This window comes from Myiozetetes cayanensis, unplaced genomic scaffold, assembly GCF_022539395.1.
Source record: "Myiozetetes cayanensis isolate MyiCay16 unplaced genomic scaffold, myiCay2020 scf18, whole genome shotgun sequence".
Lineage (NCBI taxonomy): Eukaryota > Metazoa > Chordata > Aves > Passeriformes > Tyrannidae > Myiozetetes > Myiozetetes cayanensis.
The window spans coordinates 9,292,751-9,315,294 of NW_026087389.1; the positions used below are offsets into that span (position 1 = coordinate 9,292,751).

The 22,544-nt window shown below is 56.5% G+C and overlaps 2 protein-coding genes across 8 annotated transcripts in view; both read right to left on the bottom strand.

Annotated features, from left to right (window-relative positions):
- Nucleotides 1-453: 453 nt before the first annotated feature.
- CPNE9 (copine family member 9) lies at nucleotides 454-7,402 on the bottom strand. Of its 7 annotated transcripts, none has more exons than XM_050313126.1 (20): nucleotides 7,164-7,394; nucleotides 5,643-5,683; nucleotides 5,517-5,563; nucleotides 5,207-5,310; nucleotides 4,948-4,987; nucleotides 4,303-4,379; nucleotides 4,025-4,088; nucleotides 3,819-3,922; nucleotides 3,634-3,738; nucleotides 3,227-3,268; nucleotides 3,074-3,149; nucleotides 2,948-3,001; nucleotides 2,774-2,835; nucleotides 2,453-2,499; nucleotides 2,192-2,373; nucleotides 1,870-1,997; nucleotides 1,652-1,754; nucleotides 1,517-1,574; nucleotides 1,299-1,372; nucleotides 454-1,182 (listed from the first exon to the last, which is right to left on the bottom strand). In XM_050313126.1, exons 1-20 carry the CDS (start codon nucleotides 7,238-7,240, stop codon nucleotides 1,030-1,032), a joined length of 1,638 nt encoding a protein of 545 aa, XP_050169083.1. In that variant the 5' UTR covers nucleotides 7,241-7,394; the 3' UTR covers nucleotides 454-1,029. The 7 variants fall into 7 exon arrangements, 6 of the variants coding, with proteins under 6 accessions (XP_050169083.1, XP_050169082.1, XP_050169084.1 ...); XM_050313125.1 differs by lacking the exon at nucleotides 7,164-7,394 and adding an exon at nucleotides 6,831-6,955; XM_050313127.1 differs by lacking the exon at nucleotides 7,164-7,394 and adding an exon at nucleotides 6,831-6,955 and having other exon boundaries at nucleotides 1,299-1,437.
- Nucleotides 7,403-7,738: 336 nt separating this feature from the next.
- The window catches only part of MTMR14 (myotubularin related protein 14), a 31,972-nt gene continuing 17,166 nt past the window's right edge, over nucleotides 7,739-22,544 (bottom strand). Inside the window, 6 exon segments of the mRNA XM_050313122.1 lie at nucleotides 7,739-8,089; nucleotides 11,314-11,469; nucleotides 18,186-18,362; nucleotides 21,053-21,191; nucleotides 21,395-21,444; nucleotides 22,072-22,142. Of these exon segments, the coding sequence (XP_050169079.1) occupies nucleotides 7,924-8,089; nucleotides 11,314-11,469; nucleotides 18,186-18,362; nucleotides 21,053-21,191; nucleotides 21,395-21,444; nucleotides 22,072-22,142 (759 nt within the window). The 3' untranslated portion in view covers nucleotides 7,739-7,923.

Here is a 22,544-nt window from a genome sequence, read left to right on the forward strand (position 1 = left end):
CGCGGCGGCGGCGGCGGGCCCGGGCCGGCCCCAACAATGGAGCTGCGGCGGCGCCTGGCGCGGGGCGGCTGCTGGGTAAAGCGCCGCGCCGTCCCTAGCAACCGCACTTTCGCCACGGCACGGCCGGGCAGCGGCGGCGGCGGCCGAGGGGACGGAGGAGACAGCGGCGGCGGCGGCAGCGGAGGCGGCGGCGCGGTGGGGAGGCCACGTGGGCGCGGCGGGGCCGGGCCGGGCCGCGCGGCGCCGGCGGTGGCGAATCTGCCGCCGCGAATCACAGAGCCCGCCGCCGCCCGGCCCCGCCCCGGCCCGGCCCGGCCTCCCACCGAGTCCCCGCACCCCTCCGGTCCTCACGGTACCCCCCCGTCTCCCCCGCTCCCACCGGTTCCCTTGACTCCTCCGGCCCCTCGGGCCTCCTCGATACCCGCGGTGCCCCCGCCCCAGCACGGCAGCAGACCCCGTTGAGCAGTTTATTTACAGTCGGTAACGCGTACAGACCCGCCTGCCCCCCGCTCCGGCACCCCGCGGCTGCGGGACCCCGGGCCGCGGGGCGGGCCATGGGGCAGGCCGGGTCAGCAGGGCCGCGGGAGCGGGGCGCAGGCAGGAGAGAGGTGCAGGCAGGAATGGGGTGCAGGCAGGAACAGGGTGAGACCCCTGCCCCAAGGAGCAGCAGGGCTGTGACCCCCGGCAGGCACCCAGGGTCAGCCTTGCCCTGGGACAGGCACCAGGCTGCCCTCCCGGGGCACACACACACACTGTGGACCCCCAGCCACCCTGCCCGAGGGATGGGACTGCATGGTCCGAGCCAGCCCCAGCGTGCTGGTGGACATCAGGGCAGCCGTGGACATCCAGCCCTGTGGTCTCGCTGCCAGAAGAGGGTCACAGCCCCGTTTTCGCCAACCGTTTTCACCAACTGTAGCAGCTGATTATCTGCCTGGTGGAGCCACATCTCCTTTGCTAAGCCCTGGCCGCTGGCAGAGGAAAGGTGACACATCCTTGCCCCACCAGCTGATCCCATGGCTCTTGGAGGAGCTACTCAGGGTCTGCCCGGCGGGGTTTGATGTCACGGGTCTTCATGTAGGAGAGCAGCTGCTCGGGGATCTCAGCCAGCACATCCTTGGCCAGGCGGGCCATGCTCAGCACCTGGTTGCCCGAGTCATCCACGTAATCCCGAAACGGCACAAACTTGGAAGGCAAGAAGTTTGCAGCCCAATTGGAAACAACCCTGTTGCTGTGGGGGATCAGTGAGGGGGGCTGAACATCTCTCACCCGTGGGGGGCTGGGCTCAGTGCCAGCGTTACCTGTACAATGTCCCTCTCGGCGAACCGTCCCCGGGAAGACAACCGCACCTCATCACCGTCCAGCTCCTCCATGGCTGGGGGTGACAGCTGGTGTCACCGAGCCTCGGTGGGGCGAACACCGGGGATGGAAACACCATCCCTTTGGATGCCTTTGGAGTCCCAGAGGAAGGGACAATGCTTCCATTTCCCTTCCATGGTGTCCCCAAGTCCCAACTCACCCTCAAACTCAGCCGGACCCACTCCCACGATGATGATGGACATGGGCAAGGCAGAAGCCTGTGAAGCAGAGGCAGGATGTCAGCTGGGGTAGCGCCCAATGTGGGGTGAACTCACAGCAACGATGGTGCACTTACGGTGACAATGGCCTCCTTGGTCTGCAGCATGTCGGAGATGACACCGTCAGTGATGATGAGGAGGACGTGGTACTGCGAGCCATCAGTCACCTGGGCAGCTGTCCTATGGGGACAAGGGGTGGGGTCCCTCCAGCACCCCACTGGTGTGGGGCAACTGTCCCTGCTGTGGGACTGACGGCATTTGGGGATGGCAAAGGGGAGAGTCCCCTGGTGCTCACCCTGCCACCTGGTTGATGACGGGGGCAAAGTTGGTAGGACCGTAGAGCTGGACGGTGCGCAGGCTCTGGAGGTAGGACTCCAGCACACCCTCGATGCCACAGCAGCTGGGGTTCTCTGCATTGTTGTTCTGGGGGACAGGGATGGACACTTGGAGGGGAACCACAGCTCCCAGTGTCCCCCAGGCTGTGGGATGCCAGGGCAGGATGTGGCCAGGGTTCTTCCCCTTCTTGCCAAAGTGCTGTGGGCACCCCACAGCCAGCCCTGCCCCACAGCCAGGAGGTCTGGGTTCACCCTCAGCCCTGCCCTGCGGGGAGGGCGCACCAGGGGGAACTGGTGGGAAATCTTGCCGTCGGGTGGGACTTTGGCACCGAAGCCATAGGCAGGGAAGAGCTTGTCACTGTCGTAGTCCTGGATGACCTCCCCCACTGCCTTCAACGCCAGGGCGTAGGCGCTCAGCTGGTAGGGGCTCACGTAGTGCAGCGAGGTGGGCTGTGACGGCAACCCTGCAGCACAGTGCCTGTCACACCTACCCCATGGCCAGCCCCACAGCGATGGGGACCCCCAGACACCGGCTGCACTCACCGTTGGAGGCCGTGAAGTCGATGGCGACGGTGAAATTCAGCTGCGTCCTTGGAGGGGAGAGCGAGGGAGGCTGCCGGCCCCACGGCACTGGGATACCATCTTCCAGCCCCACAGTGTGGGTGTTCCCCTGCACGGGCCCATCGTCTGGGCCCCCCTCTTCCCCAGCCAGCACCCCACAGCCCAGTGCCACCGTCCTGCACCCCCTCCCCAGCCCCCTTGTCACCCCCAGGCTGCACCTTCACCGTCACCACCATCCTTGCCCTGAGACCCTCACCCATGGGGGGCCTCGAGGAGCCGGGGGGCTCCTGGCCCCCCACTCACCCGCCCCGGATGTAGTCAACGAAGGTGAACTCGGACTCGACAGAGAAGGAGAGCAGTGTCACCTGCGGGCACAGGCGGTCAGACCCATCTGCCCTTGACCCCGGCAGGCACAGCAGATGGAGCAGCCCCAGACCCCAAAGACAGGAGCCCCAGGAATGCTCCGGCCCTACTCACGGTGCCGGAATTCACATATTTCTTCTTCTTGCATTTCTTCCGGGGATTCAGCACCTGCGGGCACAGGGGCGGGTCGGTCCCAGAGTGGGCTGTCCTCCCGCCCCCACTCCCAACCCACAGTCCTACCTCATACACTGTGAACTGACTCTGTGCTCGAGACAGCTCCCGGTAGCTTGTGGCAAATTCCCCGATGAAGTCGTGGCTGTGGGAGGAATGCGGGGTCGGCATGGCCAGGCACCCCACCTGCACCCCACAGGATCCGAGTGTCCCCTGCCTCACCTCCCATCCCGGTCCCAGTCGTACACATCTATCTTCACCGTTCTGAAAGCAAAGGTGGGCAACGGGTGAGCCGTCAGCCTGGCTGGCACAGCCCCTCTGCCCCCTGGTTTGGGGACACCCAGCCCCTCAGCCCACCCCGCAGCAAGCACCCTGCCTGCCAGCTGCCAGCAGAGCTGCCCTGCCTGCCCGGCCTGCAGCTCTGCCGGGAGGGAAGTGGGAAATTTGGGTCATGGTAGGGGCTCTGGAAAGGAGAGGGATGATTTTATATAATTTGGGTTGCAAAAGAGAAAAAAACATCAGTCGGGACCCAATTCTGAGCTGCCTGTCGCTGCAACGGGGCAAAACCCACAAAGAACGGCTCATTCCCTGCTCTGGCCCCATGACTGTCCCTGTCCCTGTTCCCATACCGGTCGTAGTCACCGTTGCAGAGGGCACGCACAGGGATGGTGAAGGGCTGCCACACCGGGTTGAGTGTGTTCTTCACCACCTCTGTCTTATGGCAGATGGTGAAGCTGTGGGGACAGGGCAGGGTTGAGGCACACCTACTGGTGACACCAGCACCCTGCCCACCCTTCCAGGCCCCTGCGCTCACGTGCCATCCTCGTTGCTGCGGTAGAAGACGAGGAAGGGGTCAGATTTTCCAAAGAAGTCCTTCTTGTCCAGCTTGTTAGCACACAGCTGCATTGTGATGATGTCCTGGGGACAGGGACTGTCACTGCCAGACACCTTCTCACCCCAGTCACCAGCAGCTGCCTATGCTGAGGGGCCATGCAGCCCCCTCCTCACCAGGACACTCACCCGGCAGTTGCTCAGCTCCTCAGCCAGCAGCAGGATGGTCCCACATCGCTTCCCGGGGACCCCCCTGGGGACAGAGGCACCCCATCAGCTTGGGGAAAAGGAGGACAGGCCAGGGGAAAGAGGTGGGGTCAGGGTTGAGGCTTGTGTCTCACAGCTGGTGCTTGTTAGTGTGACCAGAGTCCCCAGAGTGCAGGATGTTCAGGGAGGGGTCTCAGGGGGCAGGTAGTGGGCACACAGTGTGGGACCCACTCCTCACCCCACCACAGGGTGTGACTCACGTGAGGGGTCTCTCCAGGCGTCCCCGCTGGGCCCCAATCACCTCCCCCAGTGCCACGAATGCCTGCCCCAGGAAGTCCTGTACCCCAAACACAGCACTGTGAGACCCCACAGAGTTTTGTCATAGTCCCTCACCACCCACATTCATCCCTCACCCTCCCAACTGATCCATGGGACCTGCCACCAGTTTGTCTCAGGGCCAACCCCAAGTGTCCTGAATCCACCCTGTGCCCCAAGAGCCACCTCCCAGCCCAGGACCCATTGTGCACCCCCAGGACCACCCCAGGTGTCCACTCCATGTGCCTTGCACTCATTCTGTGCCTCCAGGGCCAGTCTACAGCCCTGGACACATCGTGGACCTCTTAGGCCACCCTTCACCCATCCTGCCCTCCAAAAAACACTCCCATGGAGTGTCCTGGTCCCATCCTGCCCCACAAGGCACCCCCATGAGGGCTGGGTTCCCAGGGCAGAGCAGGTGCTGGTGCATGGTGGGCACTTACCTTCTGCCAGTCCCCATGGAGCACGGAGAGATGGAAAATGGGTTAGAACCCTCCAAGGGGCACCTGTTCCCCCTGGGACAGCACCCACACAGGACACAACTTCGGGGTGTCCCACCACACGTCCCTCCTGGCACAAGCTGTGCTCACCTGCTTTAAGGCAGAGCAGCTCTTGGAGTCCACGTTGTAGCTGGTGTGGGAGAGCAGAGCCCTGAGCTGGTGACTGCAGGGTGCCCCAGCACACAGCCCTGCTTCCCCACCCATCTGGGCTTTTTGCCACTGTATCCTTATTTATTATCCCTATTTACTTTCCTTACTTATTATCCTTATTTATCACTCGGTGATAAATGACTCGGTGCTTTATTGCAGCCTGAGTGGAGCCGAGCCCTTTCCCGGCCACCCTACTCACACATCAAAGCGGAGGTTTTGCTTCTCCTCAAAGTAGTAGTCGAGGACAAACTTGCGGACGAAGTCGGGGTTCAGGGTGTTGTCGATCACCTCAGTGCGCCCGAACTGCAGGGAGAGGGGTGAGCATGGCCCCCCCCCCAGGACCCCTCCCCATCGCAGCTGCCTCGGCGCTAATCCCGGTGGGGGATTAGCGCTGCTGGCGGGGCTGGATCATTAGCGTGGACGGGGAGGGATCATAAACATGGACACGGGTGGCCATATGGGCCCGTTTAACCCAGCCGGGGATTAGCCAGGAGTGGGGCCATGCTCACCTCCTTCCACTCGCTGCTCCCTGAGCCCTGCACAAAAAGGACCACCACTGCGGAGAGAGGAGCAGAGCCAGGCTGCCGTGCCGTGTCTGTGCCATGCCATGCGCCCTGCTCAGCCCTGCCACCCACCTGGGTCAGACTTGGAGAAGGTGTCCATGTCCAGCAGGTTCCTGGGGGAACAGAACCAGGTGTGAGCCACCCTGAGTGCCACCCACCCGGCCCCATGTCCACCTCCCGATCATGGGCCAGCATAATGCCAGAAGGCCGTGCTGGCACCCGTGTCTAAGAGCCCCGGCACTCCAGGGAGACACGCTGGCTCCCACCGCAAGGTTCGGCGGGACAGGGGGGCGAGCGGCGAGCAGTGTCTCCAGCGCTGATGATGATTGAACATGACAGGGAACCCATTTACAGGATGAAACCTTCCCCAGTGCCGCCGGCGCCGGCTGAGTGCCCGCCGCGCCCCGGCAGCAGGAGCGTGGCTAATGGCGGGGTGCAGAAGTAGAAGAAAGGAGGCACTTGGAGCAGGGGCCGGGCAGCCGGCGGGCACCCCCCGACACAGCTACCGGCAGAGCGATTGATCGTCGTCCTGTGCACGGTGTGACGCCGGAAAGTGCCAGGGGCTGCGACCGGCTCTGCTGGGATACTTCCCGCACCCCCGAGGTGCCAGCACAGGGTGGGGGCACGGCCAGGGACTGCGGGCTAAACCAGCTCCCCTGTCGCCAGCGCCCAGGAGATCCCACCCTGCACAGGGCTGAGCCGTGGGGCTGCGAAGCCGAAGTCTGCCCCTGCCCTGAACTGTCTCCAGGTGTGATTCCCCGGTTGCTGCTCGGAGCTGCCCGGTCCCCCGGCCCTGCAGCCCCTCTGCCTGCTGTCCGTGGGGCTGGCAGCGGTGGCCGGGGCTCAGCCGCAGGGAAAGGGTACGGCAGCCCCTCGCCCAGCCCAAAGTTTGCAGGATGTGCTAGAAGTGGCCACCCGGGGAGGGGGGGCTCTGTGCCACAGGAGCCGCCCAGGAGGCTGCTGGTGCCGATCCCTGCGGGCGGGACCCCCGGCCGCGAGCAGCGGTGCCTCCGGCTATATTTAGCCACCGGCAGATCGGCTCAGACACGGCCGCTTGCCCCGCGGACCCCGACCAGGAGCCGGGGTACCGAGCAGCCCCTCTCCCGCAGCCCTCGTCCCGCCATCGCCAAGGCTGCCCGGCTCCCAGTTCCGTCGCCTTGCACCGGGCTCGCCGAGCCGGGCAGAGCCGGGCAGCCGCCCGCTGCCAGCGCCGGCACCCCGCGCCCCGCCGGCATCACCCAGGTCCTACAAACAACGCACCGAGCGGGGCCGTTCCTGCTCCAGGTGAGGGCAGGGGCTCCTCCACACAGCCGTGCCCCGGTGCCAGCATCCACCGGGACCCCCGCGAAAGGGATAGGATTTGTCCCCATGTGTGGCAGCAGGGCAGAGGAGCGCTGGGCACACACCGTGGCACGCAGAGCTACCCGGGGAGCGAGCAGGACCCGCAGCCCACAGCCCCCGGAGCCAGGGGCTGACCGGCGGGCAGCGGGACGCGGCGAGCAGCCACACGGCGCATCCCGGTGCGTTTCGCACCCACCCCTGTCCAGAGACCAGTCACCGTCCGCCCGCTCCCCCGCCCCGCTCCCGGCTCACCGGCAGGACACGGTGAGCTCCACCTTGGTGCCCGGCACGCTGCCGGTCGCCGGCTCCAGAGCTCCCGGAGCCGCCATCCCCGCCCGGGCGCCGCCGATGCTCCGCGCCGCCTCCTCCCGCGCCGCCGAGGAGGCGCGCCCGGGGGCGGGTACGGCACGGGCACGGCACGGCTCGGCTCGGGCACGGCACAGACACGGGCACGGCTCCGGAGAGGAACGGCACGGCCACGAGGCGGCTCGACACAGGCAAAGCACATCTTGGGCACGACGGTCCTCTCCCGCCGGCACCGCCCCCCCGGCCACCGCGGGCGGCTCAGACCCAACTCCCGGCCCGGCTCCCCCGGGAGCTCCCGCCCGGGGCTGCAGCCTCAGCTCCACTCCCCACTCCGGGGCAGAGGGTCTCAGCCTCCATCCCACCCTCCCGGTCCCGGCTCGGCGTTATTTCGGTGCCGCCGCTCCCGGAGCGTGGGCCGGGCTATTTAGAGTGAGCAGCGCCCCCGGCAGAGCGGCTCCCCCCACGCCGCCCCCCACCCGGCTTTGCTGCCCGCCGCCCCCAGCCCAGAGAGGAGGCAGGAAAGGGCACAGCTCTGGTCATTTACTGCAGAGACTCGCCGAAGCCCCCGCACCTCCCCAGCCCCAGGCGGGGGGCCGGCGGCAGGCACTGGGTGCAGCAGGTGCCCGCACCGAGAAGGGGGTCCCAGGACTCTGCGGGGGGACTCGCCAGTCCCGGTTTTCCAGGCAGTGGTCGGGGAACGCCGTGTTCAGAGGGTGCTGCTGCCTCTCAGTCCCACGCCCCTCGCGAATTGCTCGAGGAGGCCACCGATGGCCCCTGAGGGGCTGGGGGGCACGGCCTTCAGGCCGATGGTCCGGCTGTAGCTGGCCAGAAAGGCAGAACGCACTTCTTCCAGCCGGGACTCGCGGTCCAGCCTATGAGAGAGAAGGGGAGGTCAGTGATTGCAGCCATCCCTCCCCCCTTACCAGCTCTTACTCCTGACATAGGGCTGGCAGCAGGGCTGGGTCTCTATCCACAGTGCCAGCAGGTCTGTGGTGCTTAACTGTCTGCAGTGGCCGAGGCTGTGCCAGCCCCAAAAAGCTCCGTCTACAGCAGCTCGTCCTACTGCTCCTTCATCCAAGCCAAGGAGTTGCTCACAGCCTCAGCCTCCTGCTCCCCCCGGGTCTCCTCCTTCACACACACCCCCTCCCCACTTTCTCCCACCACCATGGTGCTCACAAGGCTGCAGTTGGTACACAAAGTGCTGCTTTGGCCAAGTGGGTGGTGACATCAGCCCCTGAGCCAGCTCCCCTCCTCGCACAGTGTTCCCAGATGGAGACTGTCCACATGTGCCATGCCTGGACAGTTGTTTCCAACCTACATGTAACCATTCCTCACTGCCACCAGCCTCAGTCTCTCATGCTTGTTCCAGCTTTGTTCCAGACAGCTCTGGGGAAGGGGGGGGGGCCGAGAGGGAGCAGACAAGGTTACAAAAGCCCCAAGGAATGCTCCAGCCATAGGAAGAGGAGACCTGAGCGGCGCTTTACTTCTGCTCCCCAGCACGGCTGCTCTTAGCAAGCAGGAGCAGAGTAGGGCATGGCTTCCCACGGGACCTGCTCTCCTCTCTAGCTGATCCACACACCTGGTTAGGGGTAGGGGGAAGACAGCAGAGGGAAGACAATATTTCAGCTGAGGGAGCAGGGGAAAGCAAGGCTGGGGCTCAGAGGCAGCTGTTCAAGTGCTCTGGCCTAAAACAGTCCTTGCTGTGGTGCCTCTGCGACATGCCAGTGGTTCCCAGAGAGATTAAGACATTCCTCAAAGGTCACTCCAAGGGCACAGTGCGAACCTTCCCCATAAAAAATTCTCTTTAATCTCTCCAGCGCCTGGGCTGGCTATAAATTGGCACAGCTCATCTGAATGGAAGTGTTAACCACCCACAGCCAACAGCTTCGGTCCGGAAACAGCAGCAAGAGGATATGGTGGGAGGCCTATAAACAGCAAGCAAAGCTGAGGCAGCCAACCAGGCCGCTGTTTACTGTGTCTGATAATAAAGAGAAGCCAGAGGGCAAAAAAAAAGGCAACAACACATCTAAACACATTAAAAAGATGCTTTTTGGCAACCTAATTAGGACGTGGAACTTGAAAACCTGCTAGCATTAAAAATAAGCTCCACGAAGGCAGGACTTACTTGCACCAGAGTGCAGTGATCTTAGATGTCACGCGCAGAGGTAAGCGAGGGTGTGCAGCAGTTAAGTCCCGTGGCTTGTGGCTCTCACACTTCTTTACAGGGCACATTTTGTGTTTGGATTTTTGGGTTTCTTTCATGCAGTGAGACACTCCAAGGCACTGGGTCAAGCAGCTGGCCACTGCTCCACACCAAGCCCTGCAGACCCGGCTGCACCACTTCACCCCGAGCAGTTCCCTGCGGAGGCAGGTCGCGCTTCCTTGCCAAATCCACGGCACTCTGCCCCGCTACACTTCCTACAGCCTGCCCGCTCGCCTGCAGCTTGGGGTGCAGCATGAGAGGAGGCTGTCAAAGCCCTAGCTCGAAGTAAGCCCTGACAAGCCCCACACAAGCACAAGAAGTAGGCTGTGAAAAGCGTACCTTCATCGAGCTGCTGCCAGTGGAGATGCAAAGTGGGAACTTAAATGGAATTTTTAAAAAAATCAACTGTGCCAGGCTGAGAAAAAACGGGATAAAACCACAATGGGGTCCTGAGCAAACAGGGCTGATGCAGAGCAGAAGGAAGGTGCAGGCGTCAGGTTAAGCTCAACACAACATCCCTGGGAACTCTTCATCCCTTCCACACGGTGGCTGGTTCCAGAACCTGCGGCTGAGTGGTCACCAGACCCCAAGCACCTCACAGCTCTAGTGAAGAGATGAAGGGGCAGAGCACCCACAGGAGAAGCACCACCACTGTTCCCATCCCTTCGGACCTGCTTCCCCGAGCAGCCACCCTCCAAAGTGCGTGAGCCTAAGGCCTCTCAACTTTGATCCACGTTTCTCTACCAAATTCCCTACTCTGACGTTGGATCCAACTCCAAGGGCAGCAACAACTTGCTGGTGTTCAGCAGCCAAGCACAGCCAGGTTTGGAGCATAGTAAAGTAGTCACTATTCAGATGCCTATGCTTCAGTCCCTTCTGCTCCCTTGCCCATCTCCAAACAACCGCAGGAGCAGCTCAGCATGTCCTCAGGAAAGGAGGAGCGCAAATCCCAGCCAGGCCATGTCCAACATCTCTTGTGATTTTTTGTTCTGTCAATTCATGGGTCTTGTAGCTTCACCGTAACTTGAGGACAGCTGCTCTGCTCTGTTCAGCAGCACAGCATGCAGCCACACGAGACAGCAAGCCAGGGCAGCCAGCCTGTCTCACAGGAGATGTTGGGTTTCATGTCTCTTGCCCTCTGCCTCCAAAGCACATATGCAGATCTCGGTCAGGGACCGAGCGTCTGGCAGCACAGCTCTTGCACTGCTTGCTAGCAGCAGCCCCTGATCTGCCATTCCAGCTTCTTGATGGAGAGTTTGCAGCCTGAAGGCACAAGCCAAAGTTCTCCTCTAACGGCAATTAAAGCACATCCTCAGTCTTTCAAGCATCCAGAGGTGGCTTTCTATTTGGGGAGGAACATTTGCCTCCCAGCCATTTTACGTGGCAGGATGCAGGGTCTCTGCGGCTCTGCACTGGCCAGATGCAGCACCTGCAAATGATGCTGCACAAAGCCAGAAAATCAGGATTACAGAAGGAAAGCCCTTCTCTTACAGCAGCAAGGATCTGACCCCAGTGGGGAAATGTAGGTGAGCAAAATCCAAAAAGCAAGAAAATCTGGGTTACCAGTCCTGTCCTGACAAGCATGCATCCTCGAATGCACACTATTATGCCCAAATTCAGCATCTTCGGGGAAGAGAGAAAAGCCTCTTCTTCCTACAGAAAGCAAAGTGCTCCCCCATCATTAGGCAGAGAAAGTGACAGCTTCTTTCCGTGTTCAGCATAAGTAAAGAGTGCTCAGGGACTGAGTTTGCGGATGGAAAACATCAAAGTAGAGAAGACGGAACAGTTTGTTATGGGCTCCCAGGCTTCCCTGAAAGTGCCAGGGTGATAAAGTTCCAGTGCTCGCAGCCAGCCAAGAGACCCAAGGAGAGATCCTGCATTTGAGACACTTACAGGTAAGTGCTAGGGAACTCGTCCGGGAAGCTGCAAGGGAGAGAGGAGTCTGCGCTCAGGATTGCCTGCTCCCGAATACTGCCACACCCTGTCACCATCTGCCAGCTGCCAAAGTCTGTGGAAACGGAAGATCCGGGCAGAGAATGGTCCGCCGATCTGGGGCAGAGAGAGAGGGAGACGGCGCGATCAGTCAGGTCATCAGCCACATGCCTCTCACGGGCGCTGGTGCCAGGGACCTGCCGGGCGGATGGCCAGCAGCGCCTGTGCCAGCAGCGTTGACACTCGGGGCCCAGGGTGCAACAAGCAGCTCTGGCTGGGCCCCAGGCCAAGCCTTGCCTTTGAAAGCGAGGGCAGAGCCAAGCTGGCTGGGGCCGACAAAGCAGCAGGAGCACACCGGGAGCCGGACAGGAGACAGCCAGCAAGAAGCAGATAGCCATGCAGAACCGAGAAACCCATTAGTGAGATGCAACAGCACATCTTGCCCTGAATGTGGATGTTGTGCTGTACAGGGGGCATTCCCCTGTTGCTTGTTGTAGCTGTTAGCACATCCCAGGGCAGAACAGTGAATGAAGGTTGTGACTTGGTTAGTGCTGAGAAAGATTTAGAGATCCTTGTAACGGCAGCAGTTAGAAAGCAGATCACTCTTGAGGCATTCCCACCAAATCTGAACAGAGCAACGCTCAAGACACCCCCAAGGCACCTCCCTCCAGGCACCTGAACTTTTTATTCTTGTGTTAGAAGAAAGGACTGTGCTGGAAACCAGGTGACAATACATCTTTAAGACAGGATAAACAGCCAAGGGAGGATAACTGTTTGATGTATGCAACCTCCCACCAGGAAACAAGGAAGCATGAAACATGGTAAGTAAATCCAAGGCGTCCCTCCAAAATCTTGGAGAAGAGGGCACAATCACTTGAGACAAACCCAGAGCTCTTGGCTTCCAAGGGAGCAAGCAATTACTGTGCCTTGCTGCACAGCAGAGTGTACATAGCTGGAAGCACAGCCTGTGGCAGAGCTGCTCAATTACACACTACCAAGATCTTCTGGATAATTTATCTGAGTTCTGCTGGGCAGAGAGCAGTGCACCAGCTCCAGCTCTGCTGGGCCAGGTACTTGCACGCTGTCTTCACAGCTAAGAATAGCAGTGGCGCACTGCAGCTGCTCCCCAAGGGACCAGGAGAACAGCCAGGAAGACAGGACCTCCCACAGCAAGAAGGACCTGAGCAAGACTGGAAGGCAATGGTGGGAAGGGATGCACAGCAGGAAACCTATTTGCAACCTCGATCTAATTCCAGGCCTGCCATTTAACTGGTCTGATCAATACAGCCAAGTTTGAGCAGTCTGAAACACGGTCCTAAGCTGGCTGTGCAAGCAGAGAAGGGGAGTCACACAGCTCCCTGCATGTCAGCTTCCCATCACAGCTGCAGTCTGGGGGTAACACCCGTGTCTGGCAGCTGAGGCTCTGGAAGGGCATCACAGCAGAAATCAGGAAGGGCAGAGCTTCACCTGTTCTTGTTCTTTGGCTGCTCAGTGAACCAAGGAGTGAGGGTCAGAGTACTGGGAGAACCCCTTCTTGCAAAAAGGTCTTTCCTGGGGTACATAATGCCAAAGTAAGAATGAAGGCGCTTCACTGAAAGCAAAAGTGCAGCATACACTTTTAGGAAGACCTTGTGAAGATCAGACAGGGATAACTTTCCCTGGAAAGCAAGGAATTTGTAAGGGAAGGGGAGAAGCTCTTCAGTGACATCTACACCTCTTCCTGCCTTTGGAAGATAAAGTGGAGGAAGTCAGTGTGAAGGAGAGCAGGCAGAGCATTTGGGCCAAGAGCATGGTGCCATGCTGGGAACAGTGCAGGAAGCCAGGGAGAAGCACGGAGGAATACTGCTTCAGTGCAGAGAGAAGGGGAGGATGTCACCTCCCCAAGAGTACAGCACAGCCAGACAAGAAAAATGAGAATGTCATACGCAGTGACAAGAAATTGAGCTAAAGCAGTGAAGAGTCCATAGGCAATGGGTTCAGGCTGAAAGCAGGCAAGGACAAGATTCTGCTAGAAAACTAATGAGTGCTGAACAGAGGATAGGTTTGTAGTCAGGCAGAAACAAAGGTTCTGGAGGGAGTGAGTCTGAATGGCAGAGGAGGGCCTGGGCTGCACCAGGATCTCCAGATGAAGGTGAAAAGAACTGAGCAGAGCTCTGCAGCTCTTGCAAAGGGAGAACAGTATCCAGAGCCTGCCCAGGAGACTGTGCCTACATGGAAAGTCATGATCCAGGGCACCAGGGACAGTAAAAGTGTCCCTCTGCCCAATATCAACAACCACACCAGTCAGGTAACTCTGTGCTAAAGAAGGTGAACAGAAAATTGTTTCCTGGTTTGGGTGTGTGGTCTTATCCTGCAGCTGCTGGTCACCTTCCATGTTTGTCAGCTAAGATTAGACTGATCTTACACCACATCTTGGAGGTAGATCAAGTCATCTTTTGAATCCTGTCTTGAACAGCATTGATAAAAGCGTCACGTACCTCCTACAAGACTGACTCTCAGTGACTCTCTAGCCCTCCAGCCCTTGCTGGGGTCCCCAACCCTGTCAGCCAGCTGTGCAAGTTTAGTAAGGTTACATCTAACCTAACAACACTGGGGTCTAGGAGTTCAAGGCAGCCAATTCCTTGTCTTGCTTCCAGGCAGCAGAATAAACACTTGTCAATTAACTGAATAAACTGATTGACTCTGCAATGAGTTCAGGTCACCTCTCTCCCGGCACAGAGATCTGAGCCTAGCCAGCAGAGCTAAGATATCGTGGCAGACTTTCCTCTTTATTCCCAAAGTCTTCTCCAGGGAGGCTCCTGAGGAAGTGTCACAACCAACAAACATCTTGAACAGCCCTGAGAGACAGCAGAGACCAAGGCTGAGAAGGCAGGGCATGGGAAATCTTGTGTTTGCACTGCAAGGGCAGCAGAGCTTCTTAAAAGCTGAGCTTGGCCTGAAACCAAGACCAGATCTCTGGGGTGACTGCACCCCAGTGCAATCCAGTCAGTGCTAGAGGTGAAAGTCTTCCTGTTATTTCTACCCTGAAGGCTCCTTGGAAAGTCTCACTGCAGAGGCTCTTGGAGCAAACTGGAGCTGCTGGGACACCAGGACCAGACCCCAGATCTGTAAGAACAACATGTTTGCAACATTTGACAGCCATGGCAGAGGCTGGCTAGCTGTGAGGGCAGCACTGAGGCTCTGGGGAAGCAGCAGGACAGTGACAGCAAAGCTGACATGGATGTCAGGAGGAGATGAGATACAGCATGTCTTCAAGTCACTGTCTCTGCCACAGACATCTAATGGCAGACAGAAAAAGAATCAAAGTGAGCTTCACACACCCACCTCTTCAGGTCCATGAGTGGGAAGAAACTCCCTCAAAAGTGCAAGATTAACAAAATTAAATTAGCAAAACAGAGATGAGCTGCAAGCTGTTCCTTCACACAAGGAAGGACCTCTCGCAGGCCATAAACTGGCAGCTCCTAGCCTGGAATGGTTCCTTTTAATTAGGTCAGTGCTTCCCATGCAACATGCTGCACAAGGCAGAGCATTTCAGAGCACATGGACACTCGCCTGCCAGAGGAGAGCCAACACCGGAGGCAGAGCAACACTCAGGGATCCTTCTCTTTCCTAATACGTCACGGAGATGGGTGCCAAGTGCCAACAGCAAGGCTCCCATCCTGCCCCGTGCTGCCCCCGCTCACCTGACGTATTTCTACACACCTAGGACTATTTGGGAAGCAGCTCATTTGCCAGCATATGTTGTGTGCCTCAAACCGAAGCGTTAAGTAGGTTCTGTACGCGCAGGCAGACTGTGGCAACCTGGAGTAAAGGGCAGCCCTTCCCACCTTTGCGTGGGAAATGCTGGCAAGGAGTATGGCTCTCTGCCAAGTACTGAGAGCCCTGGCTGGATCCCAGGCAGTTATCTACAGGCTGATAGTGCCCGAGCAGCCCGTCCTCTGCGAGCACAACCATTTCTGACTGCAGAACGTCATGTGCCAGCCGGCAAGCCCATTTTGTGGCACAGTCGCGCAATAATTACAGAAAACATTCCTGTAAACAATTCCTCTCCTGCTGTGGTTACTATCCCAAGCTGTCACATCACAGATAAACCACCTTCTGAGCAAGGTGGCTGTAAGGAACAAGACATGTAGTCTTCTCACGACTAACAAAACACCCAAAGTCAAGGGGCAGCAGCTTCTCTGCCTGGCTCTGTTCTCACTGGACTTCCAGACCCAGAGGTGAGCCATCTGCAGACCTTAAATAAAATAAGGGAGTTCTCTGTGGCTGTTGGTCAAAGCAGATCCTCTGCAATTTAACTCCTGCAAATCTTGACTCTCCAGATCAAAGGACTTTGGGTTTTGTTTAATTGACTTAGCAAAAGCACATTCAACCAAAGATTATCCAGCTGCTAATCCACATTAGTGCCATGTACGCACACGCTAAATCCCTGACACAGATACAGATTTTTTCTGCAGTGTCATGGGACACTCAGACTGTGTCAAATGCAAACACAGGACATGGTTTGTAAGCTGTTACCCCCTTGCATGCAGGGGGTTTGATTAAAGGCAAGCTGTCTGCCATACTCAGAGCTCTCTGTCTGTAGAACTAGCAGCATCTTGTCCTACTCTGCAAATAGTCTGCATAGTATCTTCCTGCATGTTTGTCCTCGGCAGATGTGATCTTACCATAGTGTTGGAAAAAGCCAGAAGGATTGTCAGGAATTTGTCTTTGTATTGCTTTGCCTAACAAGAACCATCCTGGGATTTAAAGGTCTGGATCAGAGAAGAATGCACAAGATGGGCTGGCGAGGTGACAGCAGCAGCAGCCTGCTAACTGTGAGGCCATCCTGGTCAGGAGTGGGGCTTGGCTCCCATTGTCTCATTGGGCATTTGTAACCCCTTCTTTTAGGACAGTCCAGTTCCCCTCCCAGGCCCTGCTCACCTGTCCTGCCTTCCTGTTCCCTCCAGAGCTCCCCTGCCTGCCAGCACCTGAACTGGGCTGTTGACCTGAACTACCTGAAGGCTGCCTGCTGGCAAGCAACCATTTTAACCACTGCAGCAGCAGTTGAGAAAAGTGTTTTGTTGCTATGGCCACACAAACAGAGGATCAGGAAGTCAAGTACAGTGGTTTCTTCATCTTAAGAGCCTTGGGTGTTAAGTGCAAGCAGCACTGCAGGGATAAAGGTATTTTTGGCATCCTGATCAATCTCTGTGCTCCTGCTTTTTCATCTTAGTCCCACCATTTTTCAGGAGGTGAGGGACAGAATTTACCTCTTCTTTCCATCACAGATACACTCCTTCTCCACCCCAAAACGGGACTCATTCTTTCCTTCAGGGTGGAGAATGACGACTGAAGGTACTGTGATATCCATTACCTGCATGGAGCTCACCAGACTAATTCAGACTAACATAGTCTAAGCAGGGAGACCAAAGCCAAGTGGAGTAAGAGAATCTCTCTCTGGAGAAAACATAACCATGCTCATGCCCCAAAAAGTGTAACCTGTGTCAGTGTCTGACAAGGCAACCCTAACCCCTCCCATGGTGCTCTTCTGCCTCCTCTGTTTCTCCTCTTTGTTCTTGCAGAGCAGAGTCTGGCTAAAGCATCATAAACTGCTTCTTCCAGAGCACTGCTGCAAGCTTGCCACCAGCCCTGAACAGCCTGTCAGGCCTTGGGAATGGCATGAGACCACACACAGGAACTGCGGCACTACCGTCGTGAACAAAGCAGCTCCCAAGATGAGCTGTTTTCTCTCCAGTTATTTTATTCTATTCCTGGGAGATTCACTTCATCTTACAGAGAATGTAGAAGTGGACCCCAGCAACAACTCAAACCCCTCCTTACCCCCGTCCTTCCCTGGGGAGAACAGTTAGCATCATTTATGAAAACTGTCAGACACTGGTTTTCCTCTGAAATCAAGAAACTAGTTAAGAAAGTCTCATAAATTTTCAATGCTTTACTTGTTTGTCATTTTATTTTCCATATGATGAGACAGCCCTAAAATTTGGCTGGTGGCTGTTTTGGAATCACTAGAAAAAGGCTCATCGGAAAACCTGCAGAGACTACACAGGCATTTGACGCTGTTAACAGCAACCTCTTATCTAAGAGCCTCTTTATTCCCTGTTGGCCTAAACACACGGTGTTTGCTCCACAGGCTCTGCTCTTTCTTCCCTAGCCTAGCTCACTGCTCGACTCTGCCCTGTCGCAGCATCAGTCTCCGGAAGGGTGCCAGAATATCCTTTGTTATGGCATGAGATTAGGCTCAGGTCCAGGGTCCCCATTCCCCAGCTGCCCAGCAGGAACACACAGCCTTCCAGGCGGAATCCTTTGTGCCGGTGTGGCACTCGCAGCTTGCTCTCAGCAGACTCCTACCTCTGCTTGCCACCAGCACCCAGAGTTTTTCCCAACCTGCAGCATCAGGAGGGTTAGCAGGTGGAAAGAGGGACAGGTTAGATGCAGAGTGAGGTCTGCTTGGTAAGAAAAGCTTCCTTCCCCAAACACCACAGCCATTTCAAACCCCAGCGAGTGCGTTAGAGAAAGTGCTGTGAGCTCCAAGCATGCAGGATGCAGAGATGCCAGAGCTCATGGAGTTGAGGCACGCGCTGAGGACAGGCAGAACAGACAGCTGGCTGTTACTGGCACAGCTCCTCAGTCCTCCAGGGGCTGAGGCAGGAGTGTCTGTATTTAATGGCCAGCAATCCAGACAAGCATAGAGAGGAGCAGGCCTCCTGAGGCTTGTTTGTAGATACAAACACATGTGCTCCAGTGTCCCCAGAGCCACACAAGTGCAGCCCTGCACTCCCTTTATGAGACACTTATTTTGTTGAGAAATACTCTCTTCTGTCCCATCTCACCTGGATCTGGGCACTTCTAGTGGGCTGCTTCCAATCCTCAGGAAGTTATCAGAATGGGTTGATGAGGAAGAGCTGGAGGACTTGACTTCAACCACCCCTGTGGAAGGCAGCCTGTCTTCAGACTGCTGTGCCCTGCTCCAGAGCACAGCTTGTGGTGATGATGCACAGCTTTTCCTCCTGTGGGATGGAGGACATGGGTGAGAAGCTGGCTTTTCTGTGTACTCCAGCTAGGAAGCCCTTCTACCACAGGTTGGATTTTACCCCAGCAGCTACGGGCTCTTGTTCCCACTGGACCCGCCCTCCTCCCTCTCAAGGAACTGTGATTCACCCCACTCAGTGAGGGGGGTACACTGAGCTCAGCCCGTCTTAGCCCATTCTTTTATAGATCACCATCCACGTGACCTGGAAATCAGAGATGGGAGAATGCACCAGCCCACACACACACAGCGATTGCTTTGTTTAGTCTAGCAGTAAAAATGCCTCGAGCAAGGGGCCTCCCAGCGGGGAAAGACCATTTCAATCTGCTCCAGCTCCACGAGCGTATCGGCCCAGGTGGGTGTTCGTGCGCACCGAGGGCGGCAGGGACACACCACCAGGGTTGTTTTGCCTTTTAGCAATTCCCTTCAGGCACCACTGACCACGCTTCTGGCCACGTGCGCAGAGCTGACAGTAAGTACTCCACATGTAGGTGCACTTCGGTCCTCTCCTTGCCTCTGCTGACAGCCCAGAACGGCTCTGGCTGCTTTCCTAGCCAGCACATTCAGACTTGGTCATGATTCACTGTTCAGTGCTGCGCTGGGCCTTAGCTCACAGTACCATCCAGCTACATGTCAAACAGGCACACGTTTGTGACTAATTCACATCAGTGCTACTTTGTGTTCAGCAGATTTTCTTTCTTACATCAGCTGTTTGTTTGTTTTCTTCCTGGAAGAGTCTCAAGAATATTTCTCCTTCCAAGAACACACTGAATTGGACAAAGACCTTCCTATGTACACAAGTGAGAAAGAAAAGCCTAAAGCAAATGAACTCAAGGAGAAAAGATGTTATTCTTCCTGAAACGTGGAAAGGCATCTCACAGCTTCAACTGAGATCTTGAGCACTGTCAGCAAGTGCAGCTAAAGACAGGCTCATTGTACAGTGGAAAGTGCAATATCTTCATTTCTTGAAGGGTGTCCACCCTCAAACATCACACCACAGCCTCTCTCAAGCTTTATTCATCTCATATTATCATAGCTGCCAACATCTCTAAGCATAGCCTGACGAAACAGGTTTGTACAGCTAAAAATCAAATGTCTCTCCTTGCACAGAGACCTCGAGGGCACCTGTTTTCAGGACAACTCAAGAAAGCACATCCCCTCCTCTCCCTGCTCATGCTCTGCACAGCCCAGCTTGTCCAGCCCTACATATTCTCCAGCCTGCACAACCACAACAGCCTGCAGCAGACATCCATGACCAGTCCCCTCACTGAGCACTCATGGCAACGCTCACAACCTTCCCCCTTCCCAAGCTCTTGCCCCACAGCAGCACAACCCAAATCCCCCGTGGGGCAGCAGACACAACACAGCCTGATGTCTCCCAGAGAAATGAATGCAAGCCAGAGTTAGAAAACACATCACAAAATCAAGCCCTGATCCACATGAGTGCAACAGATCTCTTCCAGCACGCTCTGGTCACTTCACATATTGTGAAAATCATGCTTAAGTCCTGTGCAGCAGAGTCGAGTCTGTATGTCCTGAGCACTCAGAGCAACATAAATGCTTCCATTTCACTACCCTGCAGCCCTGCAAGTGGGAAGTTGTCCTCTACTTGCTGCAGTCACTTTGCTGTGGATAGGTAGGCCCTGTGTGTCAGAGGATGCTGTGCTCATCTGGCAAACATTTTGGGACTCCCCATCTCCATTTTGTGATTCTGCAGGAAGATTCTTCCTCTCTTCAGCACGTTAAATTACAGAATCATAATGTGCTTTAGAGAGGCTTCTGCCACTAGCATGGCTGCAGGCTCAGTCCCAGAGGACTTCAACTGCCTCCAGCACAACCCAGATTTAATTTAAAATAATTGCAATATAAAATAGTCTTCACATGTGCTAAGGGAGAGGAGAGAAAAATTAAACTGAGAGGGGCAACCCTACAGCAAGGTTCTGAAATCCCCAAACAGCACCAGAAACTCCAGAAGCAAGTAAAACACCTGTCCCAGAGCAGCAGAGTTGCCAGACACCTTCCCCACTTCCAGACAGCCACCAGCATCCCCAGGCAAGCTCTAGGTGACCCTTTATCAACAGGGAGCACTGAGAATTTCATATTCTCCCACAGAAGTGCCTCTAAGCAGTGCTGTGGGCAGGAACCTGCTTTCAGCTCACATACTTCATGTTGTTAGAGGGGCTAAAGCTTGAAGGGGATTCTTGGCCATCCAGCCTACCTACAACTAACTGCAGACACTGCCCTTTCATAAACTGATTAGGCTTCATTTTAGGGCAGCTAAACTGTCTCCGCTTTTCCCTGGGGAGGCTGCTGACAAATGTAATTTTTCTGGTAGTTCAGCATCATCTTTCAAAAGTAGTGAAGTCTTTTCTGGATGAAGTTTTAACAGTGAAATTGGTGAAAATGAAGCAAAGCTGCTTTACTTTCATCACTGGACAGAGAAGCATCCCTGCCTGACAGCCTTTAACATGGTCTCCGATTTTTGATGCAGAAGCTCTGTAGTACAAGTTGCAGCAAAGCCTCTGACAGCCAAAATTCCTCCCTCCACTCTAAGAAACCCATGCAACAGAGAGCAGATCTGGAGGGCAAGACATTTCAAAAGTATCTTTTGTACTGTGCACAGAGCCTGCTCCTTTTGCTTGGCAGCCCACCGAATGGTTATATGCTCACCATGCTGCTTGAGCCTGTGCTCCTGCTGGCATCAGCTCCACTGCTTCATAGGTGAAGCTCCCAGCTGCTCCAGGGGAACTCTCCATCCCCAGGGAGAAGTCACTGCTCAGGCTTGTGGTGCTGCCTCGGTCTTTCTGCTCTAGAAAAAAAACCAAAACAGAGCTACCTGAAGACCAGCTTGGTCTCACTTTCTCTCCCTTTAGGCAATCCACATGCCCTTGGGGCTGTGTTCTCATGAGGTCCCAAGGGAAGCACACCCATTTGGGGTGTTGGGAACTCAAGCCTTCAAGCAATCAACCATTGCCACCCCCAGGGGCACTGATGCTTGGCAGCAGCACTCACTGAGCATGCAGATCTCTTCCAGGGTGAAGCCAGGTGGCAAACTCTTCCTTCTGGGGAAGGAAAGACAAAGTTACCTCAGCTACACTTCAGGACTGCATGGAGGCTGGTCAAAGCCAGGTCTCTGTCACACACAGCTGATCAGAGCAGTGGGGAATGAGATGTGCAGGGGCAGAGGGGATGGGCCAGTGTGCAGTATTTGACTTCCAACAGTCCCAACTCACACACCCTATGCTTTGAGAAGGTGGCACCAGGCAACCTGCACATAACATGCGCTTATTCAGAGCTTCCAGGGTGGGCTTTGTTTCTTTGTGCCCCTCCTGAAATAAGAAGGGGTTTATGCTGAGAAGTCTGTTAAAACCCAGCCACTCCTCTCCCCCCCAGCAGTGCCTGACGGAGCTCACTGCACAGCCTGCTCGAGCCAGAGCACACATCTCTGGGCTCATCTGTGCTAAAGCAGCCACGGACAGTCATTAAGCAGAGCACATTTCAGCATGGACAGTTTTTCAGAGCACAACGTGGCACCTCACAAGCCTCGGCCCCATTTTGCAGCCTTCAGAGTGCAGAATAAATTAAAGAAAACTGGGCCAGGACACCAGGGCTTCTATCTCCCCAAAGAAACAGCACTAACAAGCTCCCTGGCTCTGTAGCCCATGCAGCAGCAAGCACAGGCTCCTTACCTCTGTGACTTCAGAGCAGAGAACTCCTCAGAGGTGATGTGCTTCAGAAAATTGAAGCAGAAAAAGAAAATCTGAGCAAAGGGAGAGAGAAGAGCGGTTCAGAAATGAACCCCAGGCTCCATGCAGCCTCTTATCTTGGTGGGGAGGTGCTGGCAGGAAGGAGATAGCAAAAAATCTGCAGCTACCAGCCTCCAATGTGCCAAGGGCTGACACCATCCCATCCTGGGCCTTCTCTTCCATGTTAAGCTGACTCTCTGCTCCCTGCCATGGGGAGGCCCAGAAAGGAAGGTGTGTACAAGTCATCTCCTTATCAATGCCTTGCACACGTGCCACAAAGCAAATGGCAGGTGCTTATGCCATCACTGCAGAATGGGAAGGAGATGGCCTCCAGCAACTGCTTATACACCCAGGCAAGCAGCAAACCCAGCAGGACTTGCAGGGTCGGAGCTCCATGCTCCCGGTTGGCACCACAG